General features: G+C 49.0%; 1 protein-coding gene across 1 annotated transcript in view; it reads right to left on the minus strand.

The window, feature by feature from the left end:
- The window catches only part of Lpcat1 (lysophosphatidylcholine acyltransferase 1), a 52,522-nt gene that overhangs the window by 3,329 nt on the left and 29,294 nt on the right, over positions 1 to 19,899 (minus strand). The window contains exons 4-12 of the mRNA XM_052742917.1: positions 17,128 to 17,240; positions 15,304 to 15,364; positions 12,748 to 12,806; positions 11,405 to 11,439; positions 10,088 to 10,142; positions 7,245 to 7,327; positions 2,905 to 3,030; positions 2,356 to 2,509; positions 1,942 to 2,040 (exon numbers count right to left, since the gene is read on the minus strand). Coding sequence (XP_052598877.1) covers positions 1,942 to 2,040; positions 2,356 to 2,509; positions 2,905 to 3,030; positions 7,245 to 7,327; positions 10,088 to 10,142; positions 11,405 to 11,439; positions 12,748 to 12,806; positions 15,304 to 15,364; positions 17,128 to 17,240 — 785 coding nt within the window. The remainder of the gene's footprint in view (positions 1 to 1,941; positions 2,041 to 2,355; positions 2,510 to 2,904; positions 3,031 to 7,244; positions 7,328 to 10,087; positions 10,143 to 11,404; positions 11,440 to 12,747; positions 12,807 to 15,303; positions 15,365 to 17,127; positions 17,241 to 19,899) is intronic.

Genomic DNA, 19,899 nt, shown 5'->3' on the forward strand with positions numbered 1-19,899 from the left:
GCGCTGCACAGGAAGCTAAGGAACTCATTCACTTTGCAAAGCTGGACTCTGCTGGAATCTTTCATTGGTCTGCCTATGCTCTTAGACTGGGTGGAAAGGTATTTCTATCTTCCCAGAAAGTCATGGAACACCGAGCCTTGCTAGGACACTCCCCTGACACCTTGTCACTGTCAACACTGTCCCATGTTCCCAGGGCCATTATATCTTGTGGATAGCCGATGGGTGCAGGTGGGGTACGGGGAAGTCTGAGAGGTAGCAGCTGGCCCAAGGAGTGAGCGGGAATGTGAGCAGGTGCCTATCGCAGTGGGGATATGGCCACAGCATGACCGCCAGGATGCTCGGCTGCCTGCCACACTTGCTCCGTCAGGCAGCTGTGAGAGGCCTGGACTGAGTGCCGCTTGCCGCCATCACCTACGGCAGATTCTACCCGAGGACATCAGAGACCAAGTGGGGCTGAGCCATCGGAAGAGAACACAGTGTAGGTACAGGTCAGGCTTTTCTGGACAGCCAGCAGTGTTGACACCATAGAGTTAACTCTCCTGGAGTGGCAACTGGGGACACGTCTCAGCATTACTCTGGAGTGGTACACCAGATCAGTACAGAAAGGAGCTCTGGGAGGCCGTGAGAGATCAGGGTCCCTGATACCTCTGAGCATATCTGTGAAGGTACTCCCAGAGAATCCCGACTAAGAGGGAAAGAACCACTATGAATGAGGGTGGCACCATCCCATCAGCCGCTGTGAGCTGAGCACCAGCATTCCCCTGGCTCAGGTTTCTGGCTGTCATTCACCGCAAGGCAGGCAGCCGCCTCACACTCCTGTTGCCATGTTTTCTCTGCCATGCTGGATGGCATCCTTCAAATGACAAACCCGAACAAATCCTTCCTCCCTTAAGTGGCTCCAGATTTATTTCATTATTTATGTGTCTGTGTACCCGAATGTATGTTTACGCACCATGAACATGCAGGTACTCACGTGTGTGTGTGTGTGTGTGTGTGTGTGTGTGTGTGTGTGTGTGTGTGAGGCTACTCACCACTCTCACATTTCCCCAGAGTGCTCTTGAGTAGGAGCAGCAGCAAATATTAGATAGAAGGATTTAGAGTATGGAGATAAACAGATAGAAAATACAGGATAGCCTCAAGAGGGCCTGGAGCCTATTCCATCGGGCCCCGACTGTCTCTGCCCCAGGGTATTTATAGAAATGCCAAGGGGTGGAGCAAAAGACGCCCCCCACCCCCCCTACAGCCAAGAGCAGACCATCTCAGACACCTGCACTCAGGCCTGTGGTCCAATCATCCTCTCTATGAAGACCGGCTGGGTAAAGCCACTAGGAAACCTGAAAATGGGTTCCCACACCCACAGAGGCCAGAAGGAACCATGGTGTGGTTGTGAGCCATGTGAGGTGGGTGTTGGGAACTGAACTCAGGTCCTGTGTAAGAGTAGCAAGTGAGACATCTCTCCAGTCCCTCAAGTGGCTTCTTGTTAGGTATTTGGTTATAGTAATGACGGAGGTGGTGAATACAGAAAATTGGTAACAGGAGTTCTTAGGCCTTTGGGACTTTAAAGGGGGACACTGTCTAGTGTGGAGGTGCAGGCTAGGAGGTACTTCTGGTCATGACTCTAACAGTGTTAACTGAAGAGGGAGATGCACCTTGAATGATAGGGTGGCATCCCATAGGCTGGGGTTCCAGGCTGGATAACGGGGTAAAAGCCAGAAACCAGCTGAACATCAACATTCACCTCCTGATTCCTAACTCCAAATGCAACACAACCAACCACTTCACAGCCCAGCCTTCATGACTTCCTCACTATGACTGTCTCCCCTCAAACCGTGGCCCCAAATGAACCTCTCCTCCTATAACATGCTTCTTGCCAGGAATCTGTCACAGTAATAGGAGGAATGACTAACAGAAGCACAAATTCCACTCAAGGAATCTACTTGCCTTGAATGCCAGTTGGATGGTGGCCAGGGTCTGGGAGGGCCTGCACACCACGGACAAGGCGACCACATATTCTCGAAGGTCTATCTCACCGCTACCGCTCTGCAAAGCAGAAACACATTCAGATGACGGCTTGGTTGCCTGCATGTCACAAGGGACCTGCTAGCTAACTGGTTCACCCCAGTCTGACTTGGTAATATCCACATGTGTGAAAAGCATGCTTTGGAAGATGACTCCCAGGCACGCTTGCTAGAACCCCAGTCAACCCTCCAACATGAAGCTTCTCCAGAAGGCAAACCAGGGCCTGCCTACACTTAGAGAACAGGCTAGCCTGTATCTTCGTGGGACTCGCTCCACTGAGGACCGTTACACATTGACAAGTCATAGGTTTTGCCCCAAGTTCCCCAGTGGACCCACCTCGTCAAACAGTGAGAACATGTCCTCCAGCGCATCTGAGACAGGAACCTCCAAGTAGGCTGCAAACTCTGGAAGCCCAATCTTCTCTCCTCTCTTCACCCTTGCACTTTCTGAGTATTTGTCTAGATCTTTTTCAAGATTTTCTGGTTTCAGCCTAAATAAAAAATGAGAAGATTTATTGACAAAATCATTATCACAGAAACTAAAACAGGAGACTTACTGTGAAGCTGGGAGACTCATCGAAACATCTTTAAAATTTCTTAACAAGCAGCAAGTTAGTCTCTGAGCCTGGCACATCCTCAGTTTACAAGATGCCAGGTTTTGTCTCTGTGTCTGTCTGTCTGTCTGTCGGGTGTGTTCCCAGTATGGTGTACAGGGGCAGCACCCATACGCACAGCTGGTATCCAGCAAGATTTTTAAAGTCCTTCTAGGCGGACTGCTGATGACATCTGAAACCCAACGTAAGCAGAGAAAGAATTCTGTTTCAGGTTCCTTGCCACCTCGGCAGCACCGGTTCTCACGAGCGCTCGAGAGCCCCAGGGGACTCACCCGAGGCCCCTCACGAGCCTGGCAAACTCCAGCAGGCAGGTGTCAGCGGGCAAGCGGAGCTGTCCTTCTGCCAAAGCCAACTGGCAATCCTCAAATGTGTAGTCGGTTACGGAGACACCCAGGGCCCTACGAGAGAGAGAGAGAGAGAGATCCTTTCCTCATGCCGGGCCACTGGCCTTGCCTGCCAAGGGCAGTAACCACAGCAGCCGCGAGGAAACCGGGTGTCAGAGGGGCAACCAGGGAGGACAGACAGGCCCTGACGGCCTTCAGGGGAGCAATCACCCTGACAGACCGGCCAGGAGGGAAGCCCAGGGCTCACCAGGGGCACTGAAAGTTACGGGACACCCAGTCCTCAGGTACCAGGTTAACGTGGGCCTCCCCTCGGGGGAAGCTGTCTGAGACTGTGATGGGTGCATCCTCCTCCTGGGATCTAGGCAGGAGATGTTTTCCCCGTGTGTAGACCAGGCCTTCCTTCACTGATGTCTCAGTGGGCTACTATTGTAGCCACATGAAACATTATTTTAACTTATAGATTAAGAAAGGAAATTCCTACGAACCCAGACAGAACCTAAACCAAGAGTGACTATCACTTTCTAAGAACTCGCCCTGCCCAGGACATCTGAAAACAATGGAATTCTGCCGCACCACACATGCCGTGAGCACACCAGCTGGCAATGCTCCGACAACCAATGGGACCCCGCAAAACCACTGCAGAAGTACACACACCAAGCACTCAGGTTAGCAGGAAAACCCTCTCAACTCTGGCCCCCAGGTTCATCACTGCTGTGAGCCCATTGGACCCCTCTCTGGGTGCACACCATTGGCAAGATCTGGCATCCAGCAGAAGCTCAGGGCTGTGGCGATATGGCATGTTTTCCCATGGTGTCCTAGGGAACCTGGAGCGAGCCTGAAGGGAGGAGCTTGGCCAGGTCAGGGCCTGGATCCCAGGCTTATGCCTCTGGGTCTAAGGATGTGGGCAGCTCTACCACCATGTTACTGAGCTAGATATAGACAAGAAGGAAAAGCCACTGTTCTCTCCAGGAAGCAGGTCCCTCCCATGGTCTGTCAATGGGAACTTGGAGGGAACAGGCGACGGAAACACAAAAAAGGCCCAAACAGGAACCGACACCCCTGCAGCTAGAATGCTCCCCAGAGCCAGCCAGGATGAGACTTTTTACATGAGCCCTAGGAAAGAGCAAATAGGCTGTGGCCAGCAAAAGCCTTGACTGAAGCCCTGGGTCGCAATGCTGAGTGCTGAGTCCCCAAGGGAAGCAGTGCTGAGTGCTGAGTCCCCAGGGGTGGCTATACAGAATGCTCAGTCCCATAGGAGCCCTATAGTTACAGTCCGCAATTTGCATTGAACATGTGTGCGTGATGGCTACCTCAAACTTCCCTTTCTTGACACACAGGCTGTCCAGATCTGCAGCTGCCTGTTCCTGCTACCCATCCCACTAATATCATGCATGTCTGTGGTCTGCACAACTGCAATGTGTGCATGCTCTGCATGTGATTAGTGTAGCACCGGCCCTCAGACCTAATGAATCCAGAGGAGCTATACAGAATCATCCCACAGGGCCTTGTGCAGGTCCTGTCCTAAGAATTGAATTGTCTACAAAGGCTATGTCAGATTTCACGAAAAAACGAAAAACAAAAAGAAAAACAAATTTTCCCCCGTATTAAACACACTTATGGAGGAAAATTCAGTAAGTGCATTATGGAAGAAAATGCCTTAAAACTCCCCTAGGAATCTCCTTAAGAAAAATGGGCTTTCCGCTCTTTTGGGTTATTGTCCGGGGTTGCCCACGAGACTTCCAAAACACCATGGGCTACTGCTACTGCTCTTGCTTGTCCCCAAAAGTAGAAAGTAAGACACCAGATACTTTGCACACAGGGCCCAGACGCCCAGGTGCTGGATCGGACCTTAAAGCTCCCTTCCTGAAAACTAGCTTTCCTGGTACCAGAAAGTATCTTGCAAAAGGAGGGATGTAACCATCCGTCCTACTCAGCTATGAGGCCTATGAACCACAACACTGACTAGCACGGCACGGTGAGGGGGCACCCAAGCGGGCAGGAGCGATCCTTCATGGTAACCAGCTCGCTAAGTTCACTTAAGACCTGCTCAACAAGAGGGAAATCATGCCGGTACCGGAAACCTAGCCAGCTACCCAGGGCTACTGCCGTCATGGATCTTGGAGGAAAACCCACAACTGCCATTTACCACACCAACATAATCCCATCTACACCCTAGATATTTGTCCTTACCCCTCATCTAAGAAACTTCTCTTCGCAATTCAGACTATTATAGAAAACTACAACCAATCAAAATACAGAATGACGGAGCCCAGGGCCAGCTGACACAGCCACAGCACAGCCCCTTCCCCTAAGGCTCCGGAATCATCGTGGGAGAGGGGGCGGAAAGATGGTAAAAGCCAGTGGAGCAGGAGTTTGCTGTGAGAGTATGTCTCTTAGGAACACTGGAGAAGCTATACCCAGGAAACCTCATCAGTGTAGCTGCCTAAACATGACCTGAAGAAGGATGACACCAACAGGTACGTCAGCACGGATGGGGAGCTCAGGAGGCCTCAACCCCACACAAAGAACAACTGGTAACTAAAGAATGCCACCAAGTGGGAGAAATAGTTTTCCCAGGGAAGACACACTGACTGGTTATCCAGCACCAATCAGTGTGCCCTGAAAACATACAAACGAGTAACATCATACAGACCGAGCAGGTGGTATGTATGTGTTTAGCAACACACACACACACACACACACACCAATTAAAGAAAAAGAGTCCACATGTTTGAAAGAGGGCACATGGGAGGGTTTGGAGGGAGGAAAGGGAAGGGAGAAGTGATGTAAGTATATTATAATCTCAAAAAATTCATTTTATTGAAAAAATTTTCATATAATATATTTTGATCAAGTTTTCCCTCCCTTCCCCCAACCCCTCCCAGATCCTCCCTACCCACCCAACTTATGTTCTTTTTCTCTTGAAGAAGAAGAGGAGGAGGAGGAGGAAGAGGAGGAAGAAACAAAAACAGAAAATGGATCCCGATAGTAAAAGTCTGGTGCTGCCCCAGTGATGCTGTGTTAGCAAGCAACCATGAAGTACGCGATCACCTGGGGTCAGGATGTAGGCTGCAGACTGTTCCATACAAGAGGCTGGAGCAGGGGATGAGGATGGGACACAACACTCAAGATCTAGGTGGATGGGACGCGACTTTCAGAGAATATTGTGTTTTCTGCATTAACTCCTTAAAATCCCTCTAATCTGACTTAAGCAGGTGTTATAATCTGGCAGTGATGTATGGTGGCGATCACTTGCTGAGTTCTAAAAGATCCAATCTCTTCCTTCCACCCCCAAAGCAGATCACATCACAATGAAGGGAATGCAGGGACCTTGGCCTGGCTTGAGCATTCCCTTAGTTAGCACGTGCTCAGAGTTGTCTGTGGTGGAGGTTGCACCCTGGGCATGTGCCCTTCGAGAGAGATGAGGGAGAAGTAGGCAAGAACCAGCTCTGCACAGTGATTAGAGGTCTGGACTGGGGCCTCATCAGAGGTGCTCCCACAACACTCTCTCCAGGTCTGTGTCAAGAACTGGGGGTAGGACTTCCCCCCACTCCCAGGGAGAGGAACCTCAAAGCTTCCTGGAACTGCCATTGGCAGAGGCCAGAGTTCAGCTCCACTGTACACAGCCCCTTCAGGGGAAGCAACAAGGCTGTCCACTTGAGGCTGCTGTGGGGGGCAATCACTGTCTGGTATGCATGAGGAGTGCTCGGGGTCTAGTTTTAAGTATGTGTATGGGACATGGGGCTCAGAAGGTGGAAGAAAGTCAGAGGGAGGGCACTTGGGTAACATGATTGTTGTTCAGACTAGCAGGAACCAGAAAGTGAAAATGCTTAAGTTTTCAACTGTGCACAAGAGTCGGGAGGCAGCGCAGGTCACCCTAGGAGATTAAACATACAGACACTACGATTCCTCCAGCGGGGTGTGTGTGTGTGTGTGTGTGTGTGTGTGTGTGTGTGTGTGTGTGTGTGTGTGTGAGCAAACAGTTCACAGGCTTAGGAGGCTGTGACCTGAGGCTGATCCCTGCCCAGGTCAGTGCATGCCCCAGAAAACACACCAGGATCACTGATGACTATGGCAGGTTTGAAACTTGCAAAATGAGGCAAAGATTAACCATCTTTTAAGTGTTAAACAAGTCAAAACATCATCAGATAAAAGCAGGAGACACAAACCTAAGGCTGAGCACATGCCACGGCTAGCACACGCAGGACCTGCTTGTTCACTCTTGAACAAACCCATTTCCCCAGCACCACTGGCAGCTGCTCACTCACTTGGCCATGACGCGTCGCACATTGCTGGCATATAGGGCAGGATTCCTCTTCTCCTCCTCAGAAGGGCAATACACGGGCAGGAACTGTGGACAGAAAACCGTGTCATCTCTGTTAATACAAGACACTGATCCCACCAGTCATCATGAACGGTAACTGTGTGGTAACATTAGGACTGGCAGAGCCCTTCCTCTGGATAGTCTAACCATGCCCATACATGCCTGCACACTCAGTGTTCATACTGCACATGCACGTATCTAGACCTGTATGTGCTCGAGTACACACACACACACATACACACACACACCCCTCTGTAAATTTTACAACCCAGCACTACTAACCAGGAGTACCCACTGTCCCAGGCCACAATGTCCAGCGCCTAATCACAAGCGTATCTCAATTTTGTGTTAAGGATTACACAGAATAGTACTTCTGCAGTTTCTATACCCGAAGCCCTCCTGGCAGCTAATATCAACTACATCTCTGTGATAAGTCAGCCTAAAAGTGCAGCATTTTAAATGACTTAGTGGCCCATGCAGATGCCAATTCTACCATCATGAAAGGGCAAAAGACCATCCCTGATTCCTGTTCTTAAATAAAGGTATTTAAGAATATAGGAGCATCCTGAGCAGCCTATCAATTCCCACTATATGCATATAAGCTTTCAGTTACATTTTAGAAATTCCTAAAGTTACAATGGTCTTCTTACATTAACACTGGTACCCTATGCCAGCAATGTGAAAAAAGACACGTAAAGCATACTGCAGGACCTTTCTCAGTCTTCCTTAAAATGAGAGACCAAGTCTGAAATAGGTCTGTTCAAAACCACAGGGGTCTCAGCCATGACAAGACCATGTTCGTTCTGAGGCCTGGTCCTGCTCTCTCCTGGCAGCCAACAGAGAGCTACTAAAACATCCAGAGCAGCAGAACCAACAGTCTCTGGGCCAGGCTCTTTGTAGAAGTCACAGTAGCCCACCTTTTCATTTTGTTTGGCTCTGCAGAACTTATGGCAAATGAGCAGACTGTTTCACTGAATACAAAGGTGCATATGACTCATCTCTGATTTCAGAGGCAGGCCCATCAGAATTCTTTTTATTCTTTTTTTTTTTTTTTTTTGAGACAAACAAACAAACAAATCAAAAAACCAAAACCACTACTCCCTCCACTCAGAGAAAGTTCTACAGACTACACATATATAACTGTGTTTGTTGGATTTAGCCATATACTCCATGACCAGTGCTAAACAGGATGATGACAGAATGAATTTAGCTATTTAAACTTAGCTGTATTGGTATCAGGTAGTAATGAAGGCAAAAAGAAAATGTCTGTCTGTCTGTCTGTCTGTCTGACTCTTCTTTTTTGTTTGTTTTTCGAGACAGGGTTTCTCTGTGTAGCCCTGGCTATCCTAGAATTCACTCTGTAGATTAGGCTGGCCTCCAACTCAAAGATCCACCTGCCTCTGCTTCCTGAGTGCTGGGATTAAAGGTGTGTGCACCACCAGTGCCTGGCCAGTAAAAAGAAAATGTGTATGTGTCAATTTTATTTATTCTGGGTAACAGTCACCTACATAACGAATGATAGGTATAGTTTCCTTTTAATTTTTAAAAACCCTGTCCAAGTGTAGCTGAAGTTATCCTGTTCTTGCCCAGTTCCCGCGGCCCTCAGACCCAAGTAAACACACAGAGACTTATATTATTTATAAACTGCATGACCTAATGGCTCAGGCTTCTTGCTAGCTGTTCTTATATCTTAAATTAACCCATTTCTATTAATCTATAAGTTGCCATGTGTGTGGCTCATGGCTTACTGGTATTTTAACATGCTGTTTCTCATCATGGTGGGCTGGCAGCGTCTCTCTGTCTCAGCCTTCCACTTCCCACCTCCTCTCTCCTTGTCCTGCCTACACTATCCTTCTTGCCTGGCTACTGGCCAATCAGCATTTTATTTATCAATCATAGCAACACATATTCACAGCATACAGGACATCCCACAGCATCCAAGGGTTAAAGAGATGATTCAGCAGTTTAGAGCACTTGCTGCTCATACAGAGAGAGGATCTGGGGTTCTGTACCTAACATCCATATGGCAGCTAAGAACCATCTGTAACTCCAGTTCTAGAGATATGACAACCTCTCTGGCCTCTGTAGGCAATATATACACCTGGTACACAGATGTACATGCAGGTAAAATACCCATACACACAAAACAAAAATGAACAAATCTTAAAAAAAAAATCCTATGCAAATGTATTTAAATCACAAAGGACAAAAAGCCACAGAGAAAAAGTGACTAGAAAGTTCCTCTACGACCTAGACAAATGAAGACACTCAAGGACAGATATGTAACATTATCTGAACAGGTTAGATACTGTGTATCTATACAGCTCTTGGTTTAATAGTATTTTAACAATGTATCAAGCCAGTTCCACTATAACATTGTATGACACTCCCCCCAACAAGAAACCCTGTGTAACATTATGTGAAATTGTCTCCATTCTGGGTTAACATTGTTGTAACACTATATTCTTGAAGACTCCAATGTAACACTGTAACCACATGACTGGGGTTAACACTGTTGTAACACAGATCCCAGCGTAGCACATTGTATCCATAGTGTAGCACATTGTATCCATATAGACCATGATGTAGTACACTGTATCCATACAGACCCCAATGTAACACTGTGACACTGTATCACACAGCCCCAATTCTAACTCTGCATCATTTCAGGCCCCAATGGAATCCTGTATCTTACAAACCACAATAGAACTGGCCCCTGGCCAGATACCACTCCCACTCTACCCATACTGCATACTGCCCATACTTCGTAACACTACGTCTACTCACCTCGATTTCCACTTGGTTTTGAAACTGGCACAGAGTAAGCCACAGGATTTTCAACCTTAAAAACAGCATTAAATAATTTTACAACATAGTTAAAAAGTAAGGCTACTAATTCTTATAGCTGAATGACTCCAAATTTTGCCCAGAGCCTCTAGGAGGTACTTTCTGGGCAGTGAACCTGGAAGGAAGGGGAGCCTTCCAAAGTTGAAAGGTTAAAAAAAATAAATAAAATAAAAGGCAGTGTAAGTAATAAGATAATTTTATTAACTAGAGATTTCACTTTTCTGGTTAAATATTTGCTTTGGTCTTTGGTTATTCTAGAGAGCCATAATGCTTCATTTGCCCTGCTTCGACAGCCTTGACTCAGGATGCCCAGCTCCCTATGCAGGCAGGGCAGACTTTTAGGTTTAAGTCATGTCCTGGCTTGTTCACCTAATTTCCAGGGTCCTGGATCTTCAGTGATATTGCCACTACTGGTTAGACTGAATGGAATTACAGAGTTACCTGGATTTCCCACCCTGGAGGCCACATTCTCTTTATCTCCCCGGCAGTCAGTCACCCCCTAATTCTGAGCCAATCTTTTTCTGCCCCAACATGCCAGTTTGAGCATAGAACAAGACACCGGAACAGAGTTCCAAGTAATCCTTCCAGTCCACCCCCTCCTACCTCAGAAGTGGTGGTCTGACATCACTGCAGGGGCACTTCCCCAGCACGTGACACAAGTACCTTGAAAGGCTTGGGAGGGGCTGGTACCTGATTTCACTTCCTGTCTGAAGCCACTGAGGCTGTCCTGTCCCTGGATGGCTCCTCCTCCCTGCACACAAATGGCAGCTCTAGTATTACGATGGCCTTGACAGCCTGGTGTCCCAAGCTTGGCTGCTGTAGTTTTTATTTCTCTTATTCCATGGGGTTGATAATCACAGTTCAACTGATTCCCTATGTCTGTCCTGGGAAGATTGGGATATCAACTCTAGAGGGCCTCCCTCACCTAGCACCTTCTGAATCCCACTGCCTGGACAAAAGACCCCCATCCCCAAACACCAGGTGCGGCCAGGTGGACAGTACCAGGTGTGCTAGGTGGGTAAGGGAAGGGCTCAGGTACCTTCCCGTGGGCGCTGGTGTTGAGGAACTTACGTCCCCAGAATCCAGGCGTGTTATAGAGCCACGCGGGAACACTTAGCTTTTTCACAATGGGCTGACCCTAATTGCTGTCAAGAGCAGTTTTCACATTTACAAAAGTAACGAAGGCACGGGGGTCATCAGGGGCCTGTGCGTCCACAGAATGAGAAGACAGACAGGATGACACGGTGCCCAACTTACGCTCCGGGTCCTTGCCACGTCCATGTGATAGTGTCCTGGGAGTGAGAAAGCAGATGAATCAAAAGTAGAGCCAGACCACAGGAGGGCCATCCTCGGCCAGCCCAGAAATGCACAGCTATTCTCCTCCCACATTAATACAGGCAGAGTAAAAGCAGCTTGTGCCCTGGGCTCCAGGGCCCTGAATCACCCAACTCAGAATGGAAACCTCACTCCCACAAATAGGCTGGCAGGCTACTCTATTCCTGGGTGTGCTGACTCTCAGCAGAGGGCAGGGCCTTCCTCAGGAAAGCGACAGGAAATGGACTCTTCCGTGGATCAGCGATACATGATATAGAGTCATCTAATCTGTTAGTGTTAGTGATTGATGGTCCAGACGGCCTCCGTGACCCCATGCTCAGGCAGGCTGGACACTGTGTCCATGAGCTGCCTACATTGCTACCACTAGGTTGTGAGTGGAGAGGTTCCCTTCCATCCTGTCCTCCGCTGTCATGGTGACTGACGGCTGGAGACAGGGAGAGCTCACTGTGGTGAGCACCCCCACCTTACTATTTCCACTAAGAAATGCCATGTATGCTTAGTACCAACTCAGGGCCCCGGGGCTTACATTCATAGACCAGCCACTTTTAACTGTGGAAGCCATCAAGGCAGAAAACACCTGCTCCAAGAGTCACAGCAGAAGGAAGGCTACAGCTGGCATTTGTGCAACAGGCTGGTGCTGACACCTCCCCCCAGGGGTTGGGGGACTATTAAGGACTCTTGGGAGAAAGGCGTAGTGGCAAAACCCAGCAGAACCTGCTCTGAGGCCTCCCTCTTCTGAGCTGGGGTCCTTCCAGGTCACCCAGGAGCTCTGGGCCCAACTACCTTGTCTTACCTTGTTTCTTTAAAACAATACTTTCAATTGGAGCAGAGGAAGCAACAAAGTTACCCGATTCCTTACCTACTGCTCAGTCTTCTAGAACGTAAGCAGCCCTGGATTTTAAAACTGCCCAGAGTAAGCCAGGCTCTGGGAGCTTCTGAGGACTGTCTGTGTGGGGTCTCACTAAATGCTGGGATGGAGCAGGGCACTGCTTCTGGGCCTGTGAAAGGTGAACTCTGTGTGCCAGTGCTGAGACTGTTCTAGAACTGTCATGAGTACACCAGGGAGCTAGCTGACACTTGGGACTCCACCTGCGGAGCCTGCTGCTCCCTCTCTGGGCTGAGGCCGTGGGATGGTGCCAACTGCTCTCTTAACTACTGTGTGCATGGACAAAGGACACAGACATGGCAATCCAGATACAACCAAAACACCAGCTCTCCTTCCTCCTGAACCCCCCTCACACATGTCCCAGAAGAACATGACTTACCAGTTTGTTTGGGTAACGTAGCACCACAGGTTGGACAGGAACTCCAGGAATGAATGCACCTACCAAGAAAAGTGCAGTGTCTCAATGCTGGCAACAGGAGGTATGGGAAGCTGGGACCTAGCTGTGGTACTTTTGCTGGCCTCAGTAAACTGAGCTTTTCTGTGCCAGCCTTCCAGGTCAGTGAAGACATTCTTTGGGGTCCTGGATTATTTCCTGTACCCCTGCACTGTCCATGAAAAGAGGAGTTGCTGTGTATCAGTACCAATATGAACAGACACCGATGGGAGGTGAGGGTCTCCAGGGTGTCTATACCTCAGGCCCTTGTCAGGCTCTCTTCTCCATAGGTCTACTCTGTCAACCTTGGTTTCTACTCACTGCCCATGACCTGTATCTGGGGTAGTCACTAAGCAGGATAAGGCATATCTGGTCTCACCGGGGAGAGAGCCCTGTTCCCCATGTGTGACTAGCCTGAGCACTGGAGAAATATCACCTGAGAGGCCCCAGGACTGCCCCGACAGTCTCCTCTACTATCTATATACTGGCTATGTATTCCTTGATGAGTTGACAAGCCCGGTTTATGAAGTTCTATTTTATTTAAAAAGGCTGTTTGAAGGCCCATACATCTGAGAACCAAGGTGTCAGGAGCACCCAGACACTGAGGAACGGACACCAGAGGAAGCCACCATTGCTGGCCGAGGGGCTCTGTGTTCTTCTGGACTAGTGCAGAGTCTCATGGAAATCAGTGTTCCTCAGTGGTGTGTAACCATTCAGGGAGGGGAGGGTCCTAGAGGGAAGTTCTCCTGTTGTTTCAGACACCTCTCTATTCTTTAGTTCAGGGCCTTGGTGATGGTCCTGGTCCAGGATTTCTGTGCACCCCTTGAAAAATCTGCACACAAAAAACTCCCATCTTGGAACCTGGGTGAATGTATACATCTGAATATGCATGGCCATGAAGGCAAGTACAATGTGAGAGAAACAGGTGCTGGGCTGGCATCAGGCACCTAAGCGGCAACTAGCAGCAGGGATACCCACAGGAAGGAGTTCAGACCACAGAGGTTTCATGTGTGCTGTGGAGTACGGTAGTTGGCTGGACACTGGTCCAGAGCTGAGTAAGAATCTGGGGTGTGAACCTTATCTGGACACCAGTTAGTCCTGGTTGGTAACTGTGGCATACAACCTCCCCCTCCCCCACGATGTGTGTTGCCCTTGGGGAGGCTCTCCACAGGCCCTCTTTGTGTCTACATTCCTTCAACTTCACAGAGGCAGCATAGCTTCCTCTGTGCAGTGAGGCTGGCAGCCGGTCCTCTGGTCCTCTTTTCAAGGATAGGTAATCTCATTACTATGGAAGAGGAACGGGTTCCCTGTCATGGTTGAGAAACCCCAACTCCCTCACAGTTCATTTATTCTCTGCCCATTGCTTTGGGGACATGGCCTGGTATCACTACTGAGGTTTCAAAGAAAATGGTTAGGGGCCTGTATGGACCATACCCAGGGTGAGGAGTCCAGGTGGGGAGGGCCATGGGCTTTCTCCCTAGGCCTGTCTTGGTCACCACATGCTTCCTTAGCTGCTAAGCCTTTTTAAAAAGAGCAACCCAGGACACATTGAGAGAGAGTAAGAGTTTCCTTTCTTGTGCTATCTCTGCTTATCAAAGTTGCTGCCACTATTTGTGTCAAAAAAGGGAGGGCTCAGCTATGTGTGCACATGAACAGAAAAAAAGGGCGGTCTTGGGAGGTGGAAGACTCTGAATTTACCATCCAGCACTAAAAAGAATGGAAAGACCATGGAGTTGGAAAACCTCAAAGACAGGGCAGTATGATGCAGCCCAGAGCGAAATACTGACAGCTGTACCCAGTCTAACCTAGTCTGTGGGAGATGGTGTACATACCCCATGCAAAGAGAATTTATGAGTCCCACCTACCTCTTAATGGCACTAACGGCTGTGACAGGATCAAGGGGTAAACCTGTTACACCTCCCAGGGTATACAAAACTTTAACCAGGCAGTCAGGAGTAGACTTTGTACCTCCATCATCACAACTCTGCTAAAGCCAGGGGCTCTATCCCAATGCTGGGCTTGGGAGTGCCATGAGGGGGTGTCCAAGATGATGTGTCACTGTTCACGCCCATGGAGAAAGAGCCCTGTTCTCATGCGGCTCTAAAACCAGCCTTCAAGGCTTTGCAACAGAAGAGCAAGCTACAGGCTGGAAGACCCCTATAGTCAGTGGGATCTGCCAGGGCCCAGGGCACTTTGTATCCCAGAGAGCAAGGAGATCTCAGCACATCAGGGCCTCACTGGTCAGGACCTCAGAGCTCAGGCAAACGGTATCACCTCGTAATAGCCACTGCCTTCACGGTCTCCTCATCCTCCTGCAAACACTCCAGTTCTTGGCTCAAACACTGAGACTTTCCTGTGACTTCTAAAAATGCTTCTTAGAACTTGTCATAAGAGACAACAAAGACTTCCATTATCAACAGATGACATTACTTTAAAAGTCATGACTGGTTTCCTCTTTTTGACACAGATAAAAACAAAACAGACAAACAAAAAACTACATACCCGGTTTGAAGGTAATGAGGCAGGTTCTATTCGTGCATGTTCCTTCTGGAAAAATCATTATCTTAAAATGGGAAAAAGATAGCATTAAACCAAAGTTTAATCCAGAGTCAATAGGAGCCCCACTACCAATAGGTTTTTCTATTACTGACATAACTTTAGACTACGGCTCCCAGAAAGAGGAGGGTCTTCATGGGGCTCCCCCCAGGGCTGGGGGCGGACGAGCAAAACGAAACACACTATAACCACAAAGTAATCAGCAGTGCAGGACACCATGGTTCTCAGTCACACACATCCCAGGACAGAACGGAGGCCACAGCAGTGCAGGACACCATGGTTCTCAGTCACACACATCCCAGGACAGAACAGAGGCCACAGCAGTGAAGGACACTATGGTTCTCAGTCACACACATCCCAGGACAGAACAGAGGCCACAGCAGTGCAGGACACCATGGTTCTCAGTCACATACATCCCAGGACAGAACAGAGGCCACAGCAGTGCAGGACACCATGGTTCTCAGTCACACACATCCCAGGACAGAACAGAGGCCACAGCAGTGAAGGACACATGGTTCTCAGTCACACACATCCCAGGACAGAACGGAGGCCAAGAGTGGAGGCACTGAGGAGTGGATCCACACCACGAGGAACGGGGATGCTGGGAACAGACAGGAAACGGCAGCCACTGGGCACAACCACAGAGTGAAGAAACTCCTGTCCGTCCCCCCCCCCCCCCCCGGACACGTCAATGGCAGCATATAACAAACTCAAACTCCCCATGATGGAAGGCATGCTCAAATAGCTTTAAAATCTGAGCCCTGATGGGAAGGTGATCCATTGAGGAGGCTGGGTGGGCTCAGTGGGCATGCCCGAAGAGCACAGGTAAGCTCCTTGGAGAAGAGAGAGCAACTGTGTGTGTGTGTGTGTATGTGTATGTGTGTGTGTGTGTGTGTATATATGTGTGTGTGTGTGTGTGTGTGTGTGTATGTATGTGTGTGTATGTATGTGTGTGTATGTGTATGTGTGTGTGTGTATTTAAGTATGTGTGTGTATGTGTGTGTGTATGTGTGTGTGTATATGTATGTGTGTGTATGTATGTGTGTGTGTATGTATGTGTGTGTGTGTGTGTATGTGTGTGTATATGTGTGTGTATATGTGTGTGTATGTATGTATGTGTGTGTATGTGTGTGTGTCTGTGTGTCTGTGTGTGTGTGTGTATGTATGTGTGTGTATGTGTGTGTGTTTGGGGGGGGGTGGACACCTGCCACACCTTACAAGCCAGAAGCCTCCACAGAGGCTGCCTGTGGGCACAGGTGCCTAAGCCCCAGATCTGTAGTGCTTTTCAGTACCACAGACAGGGGATCCTGCAAAGCCTCCAGCCGCTACCTGTTGGCTCAAGTGGAAAGAAAAGAACTGAACATGAGTGACACCAAGACATCTCAGGCTGACGGGGGCCACGGGCAAAGGTAGGCCTCATGGATGCAGAGACAGGAGCCAAAGAGGTTCAGTCTGGGATCTGGAACCTGAATTCCACAGGCTCACCGTTAGCAGACCATACCCAGGGCAAACAGCAAGGCACCACCGCATACAGCGACAAAGAAGTGGGCACTCCAGAGAGCCCGCTCTCACTTATGCCCAGACACGGAAACCCGAAGTGCCCAACACCAAGCACACTCTTAGATGCACACCCGCCCCCAAAGACACACAGAACAATGTGAACTTCAGCACTGGAGATGGACGTGGCAGGCTTTGTGGTCTCCTCTCTTTCCTCTTCCATTCTCAAAGTGCACAGTTTTGGAAGAGCCCGTAAGAGCGGGATGGTTCTACCTGAGGCCACTTTCCATCCGACTGTGCCCGTCGCTTGATCTCCTCCACGGTTTTCCTCCGAGAGTCCTGGTCAGACCGGGACACGAACACGGGCCGAATGTACCGTATCAGAGCTGTGGGAATGGAGACAGGGTGTCAGCAACCACAGAGTTGGAACAGAGACCTCCCTGGGCCATGCTGACGCCTGGAGGGTGAGGAACCTTCCAGTGAACCCCCACAACCCGTGTGCCCCGGAGGACCATCAGCCAGGACACACAGGACAAAATGGTAACACTACCAAAACAGAGACGACCCGCTGCCACTCGGTTAGCAGAACAAGAGAGTCAAGTACTCCTGGACCCCACTGTGGGTTGAACTTACATTCCTGAAAGTCATGGATGAAGCCCTAACTCCTGGCATCGGGGAATGTGACCCTAATTGGGGATAAGATGTTTGCAGGCAATCAAGTTCAGATGATATCACCCTAGCTAGGTCCCGATCAATGACCAATGCCCTTCTAAGAGAACAGAGGTGGGGGAGAGAAGGCTGCATGACAAGATGGGATGTGATGTGCCTGCAAGCCAGGGAGGACCGAGGATGGCCAGCTGTCACCCTGTGCTTGGCGGCCAGGCCCTCCTCTTGGACTTCTAGCTTCCAGAGTGGCGAGAACAAACTCTCGCGGCTTCTTTGCTGTAAGAACCCTAGAGATCACACACAGCTCTGGGGCAATCACTGCATCAGAGGGCCTCCACATCTGGTCTAGGTTCGAGGTTATTATGCCACGACTGGCAGGGCTCAACTGACCAAAATGTTGGGGACCACCAAAGTAAGGTCATGAAAAGACAGGAGGGTGCTCAAAATACTCTGAAGGAATTTTAATATGAACTACCCTCAGGTAAGTCCAGGTTCTGAGGAGAACAGAAACAGGTCCAGGGGGACTACAGCTCATCGCCCGGAACCGTTTTAGCTGTAGGTTCTTTTCGTAAATCATTTTGAGACTTGAAAAGACTACTTCATGATTCTTTCTAGGAGGTTTTCCAAAAAGCATAGAAAACAATTTTTTTAAAAAAAAGGAAGGAAGAAAAAAAAGAGAAAATCCCTTTGATGTAGTAATAATCCACTGTGTCTTCATAACTCATATGAAGAGTCAAATACCCAGGGGACAATGTCTTTCCAGGTCTTGAATCATTTAGCTGTTTTGTCATTCTGGCAATTAATTGTTTCATCCTTTTCTGTCAACTTCCTGATGCTGCTAAAATGACTTAGAGTAAAAAGGCAGAGGAATGACAGAATCCACCCAGGATGCTGTGAGGGTGACATCACAACCCCGACCTTCTCTGCTTTTCTGTAAAATGCCATCATCTTTCCTAGAGGCGCTGGGGCTCCCCTGGTCTTGCAGTCTAGTGTGTTTCATGGGGTTGAGTACAGAAGCTTTCTGTGTCTATGACGTCAAGGATAAGAAAACTGACTCGGATTGTGGAAGATGCCTTCCCGTCCTTCAGTGAATCTGAGGATGGTACAGGGAGGCAAGAAGGGCTCCAAGGATGGGACAAGGTAACAGTGATCATCTGGGCACCCAGGATGTTATCTTTGAGGGTTCCTGGGTAAACCTTCTTCCATCAGACAAATGATTCTGGACCTCAATGGACAAGTCGCTCCTAAAGGCAGGAAGGGAAAGTCTGAAGCTCCCTGCCAACAGTCCCATGTTGTACAAATGGTCTATACAACCATGCCAGAAGTTCCAACAGGTCTGTGATGGCATTCCCTTAGCATTTTACATCCAAACATCACTTGACCAGTTCATTGAATGAATGAGTACTGGCTGGTTGGTTTTTGTCAACCTGCCCTAAGATTGCCCTGTCCGAGGCAGGCGGTGATGGTGCACACCTTTAATCCCAGCACTCAGGAAGCAGAAGCAGGTGGATTTGAGTTCAAGGACAACCTAGTCTACAGAATGAGTTCCAGGACAACCAGGACTACACAGAGAAACCCTGTCTTGGGAAAAGAAATTGTTCTGAAGGGAATCTGTGGGGCATGTGGACATTTTCTTGATTAACGATTGATGTGTGAGGGCCCAGCATACTGTTGGAGTGATATACAACCCCTGGGCTGTATAAGAGAGTAGGCTGACCAAACCATGGGGAGCAAGCCAGTAAGCATCACTCCTCCATGGCTTCTACCTCCAGATTCCTGTCCTGCTGACTCCCCTCGGTGATGGACTGTTACCTGGAGCGCAAGCTAAAATAAAGCCTTTCTTCCCCAGGTTCCTTTTGGTCATGGGGTTTTTATCACAGCAAGAAAAACCCTAACCCTAACTAAGAGAGACACATAAAGTTGACTCACAGACTGATAATGTAGACAGAAAAAGGTATGAGGTTGGTCACACTCCTGGCACTGACGGACCTAAAGATGAAAACACTTCCGGTATTTTCAACATTCATCTCTTCAACAGAGTTAGGAGCTGTCCGTCACAAGGCCCAAAAGAGGGGCTGGAAGTTGGGACAAGCCATTGCCTACCCAAGCCTACTCTGAGACAGGAACCAGAACACGTCCTGCGTGCCCAGGACAGTACCTAATCTGGCACGTTGCCTTCAAAGGTAGCTGGGTAAGGAACCAACTGGGATGAGCTACATTTGGAACCTAATCAATATTCCTCTCCCTCTAGAGACAGGGTCTTGATGCTCTAGCTAGGGTTCAAGTGATCCTCCTGCCTCAGCTTCCCAAGTGCTGGGACTATAGACATACCTTGATAAGGAACATTTCTGATAAACTTGCCACTACCATTCACTCTGT

This window comes from Peromyscus californicus, unplaced genomic scaffold (assembly GCF_007827085.1).
Source record: "Peromyscus californicus insignis strain IS unplaced genomic scaffold, ASM782708v3 Scaffold_18__1_contigs__length_77618521, whole genome shotgun sequence".
Taxonomy (NCBI): Eukaryota; Metazoa; Chordata; class Mammalia; order Rodentia; family Cricetidae; genus Peromyscus; species Peromyscus californicus.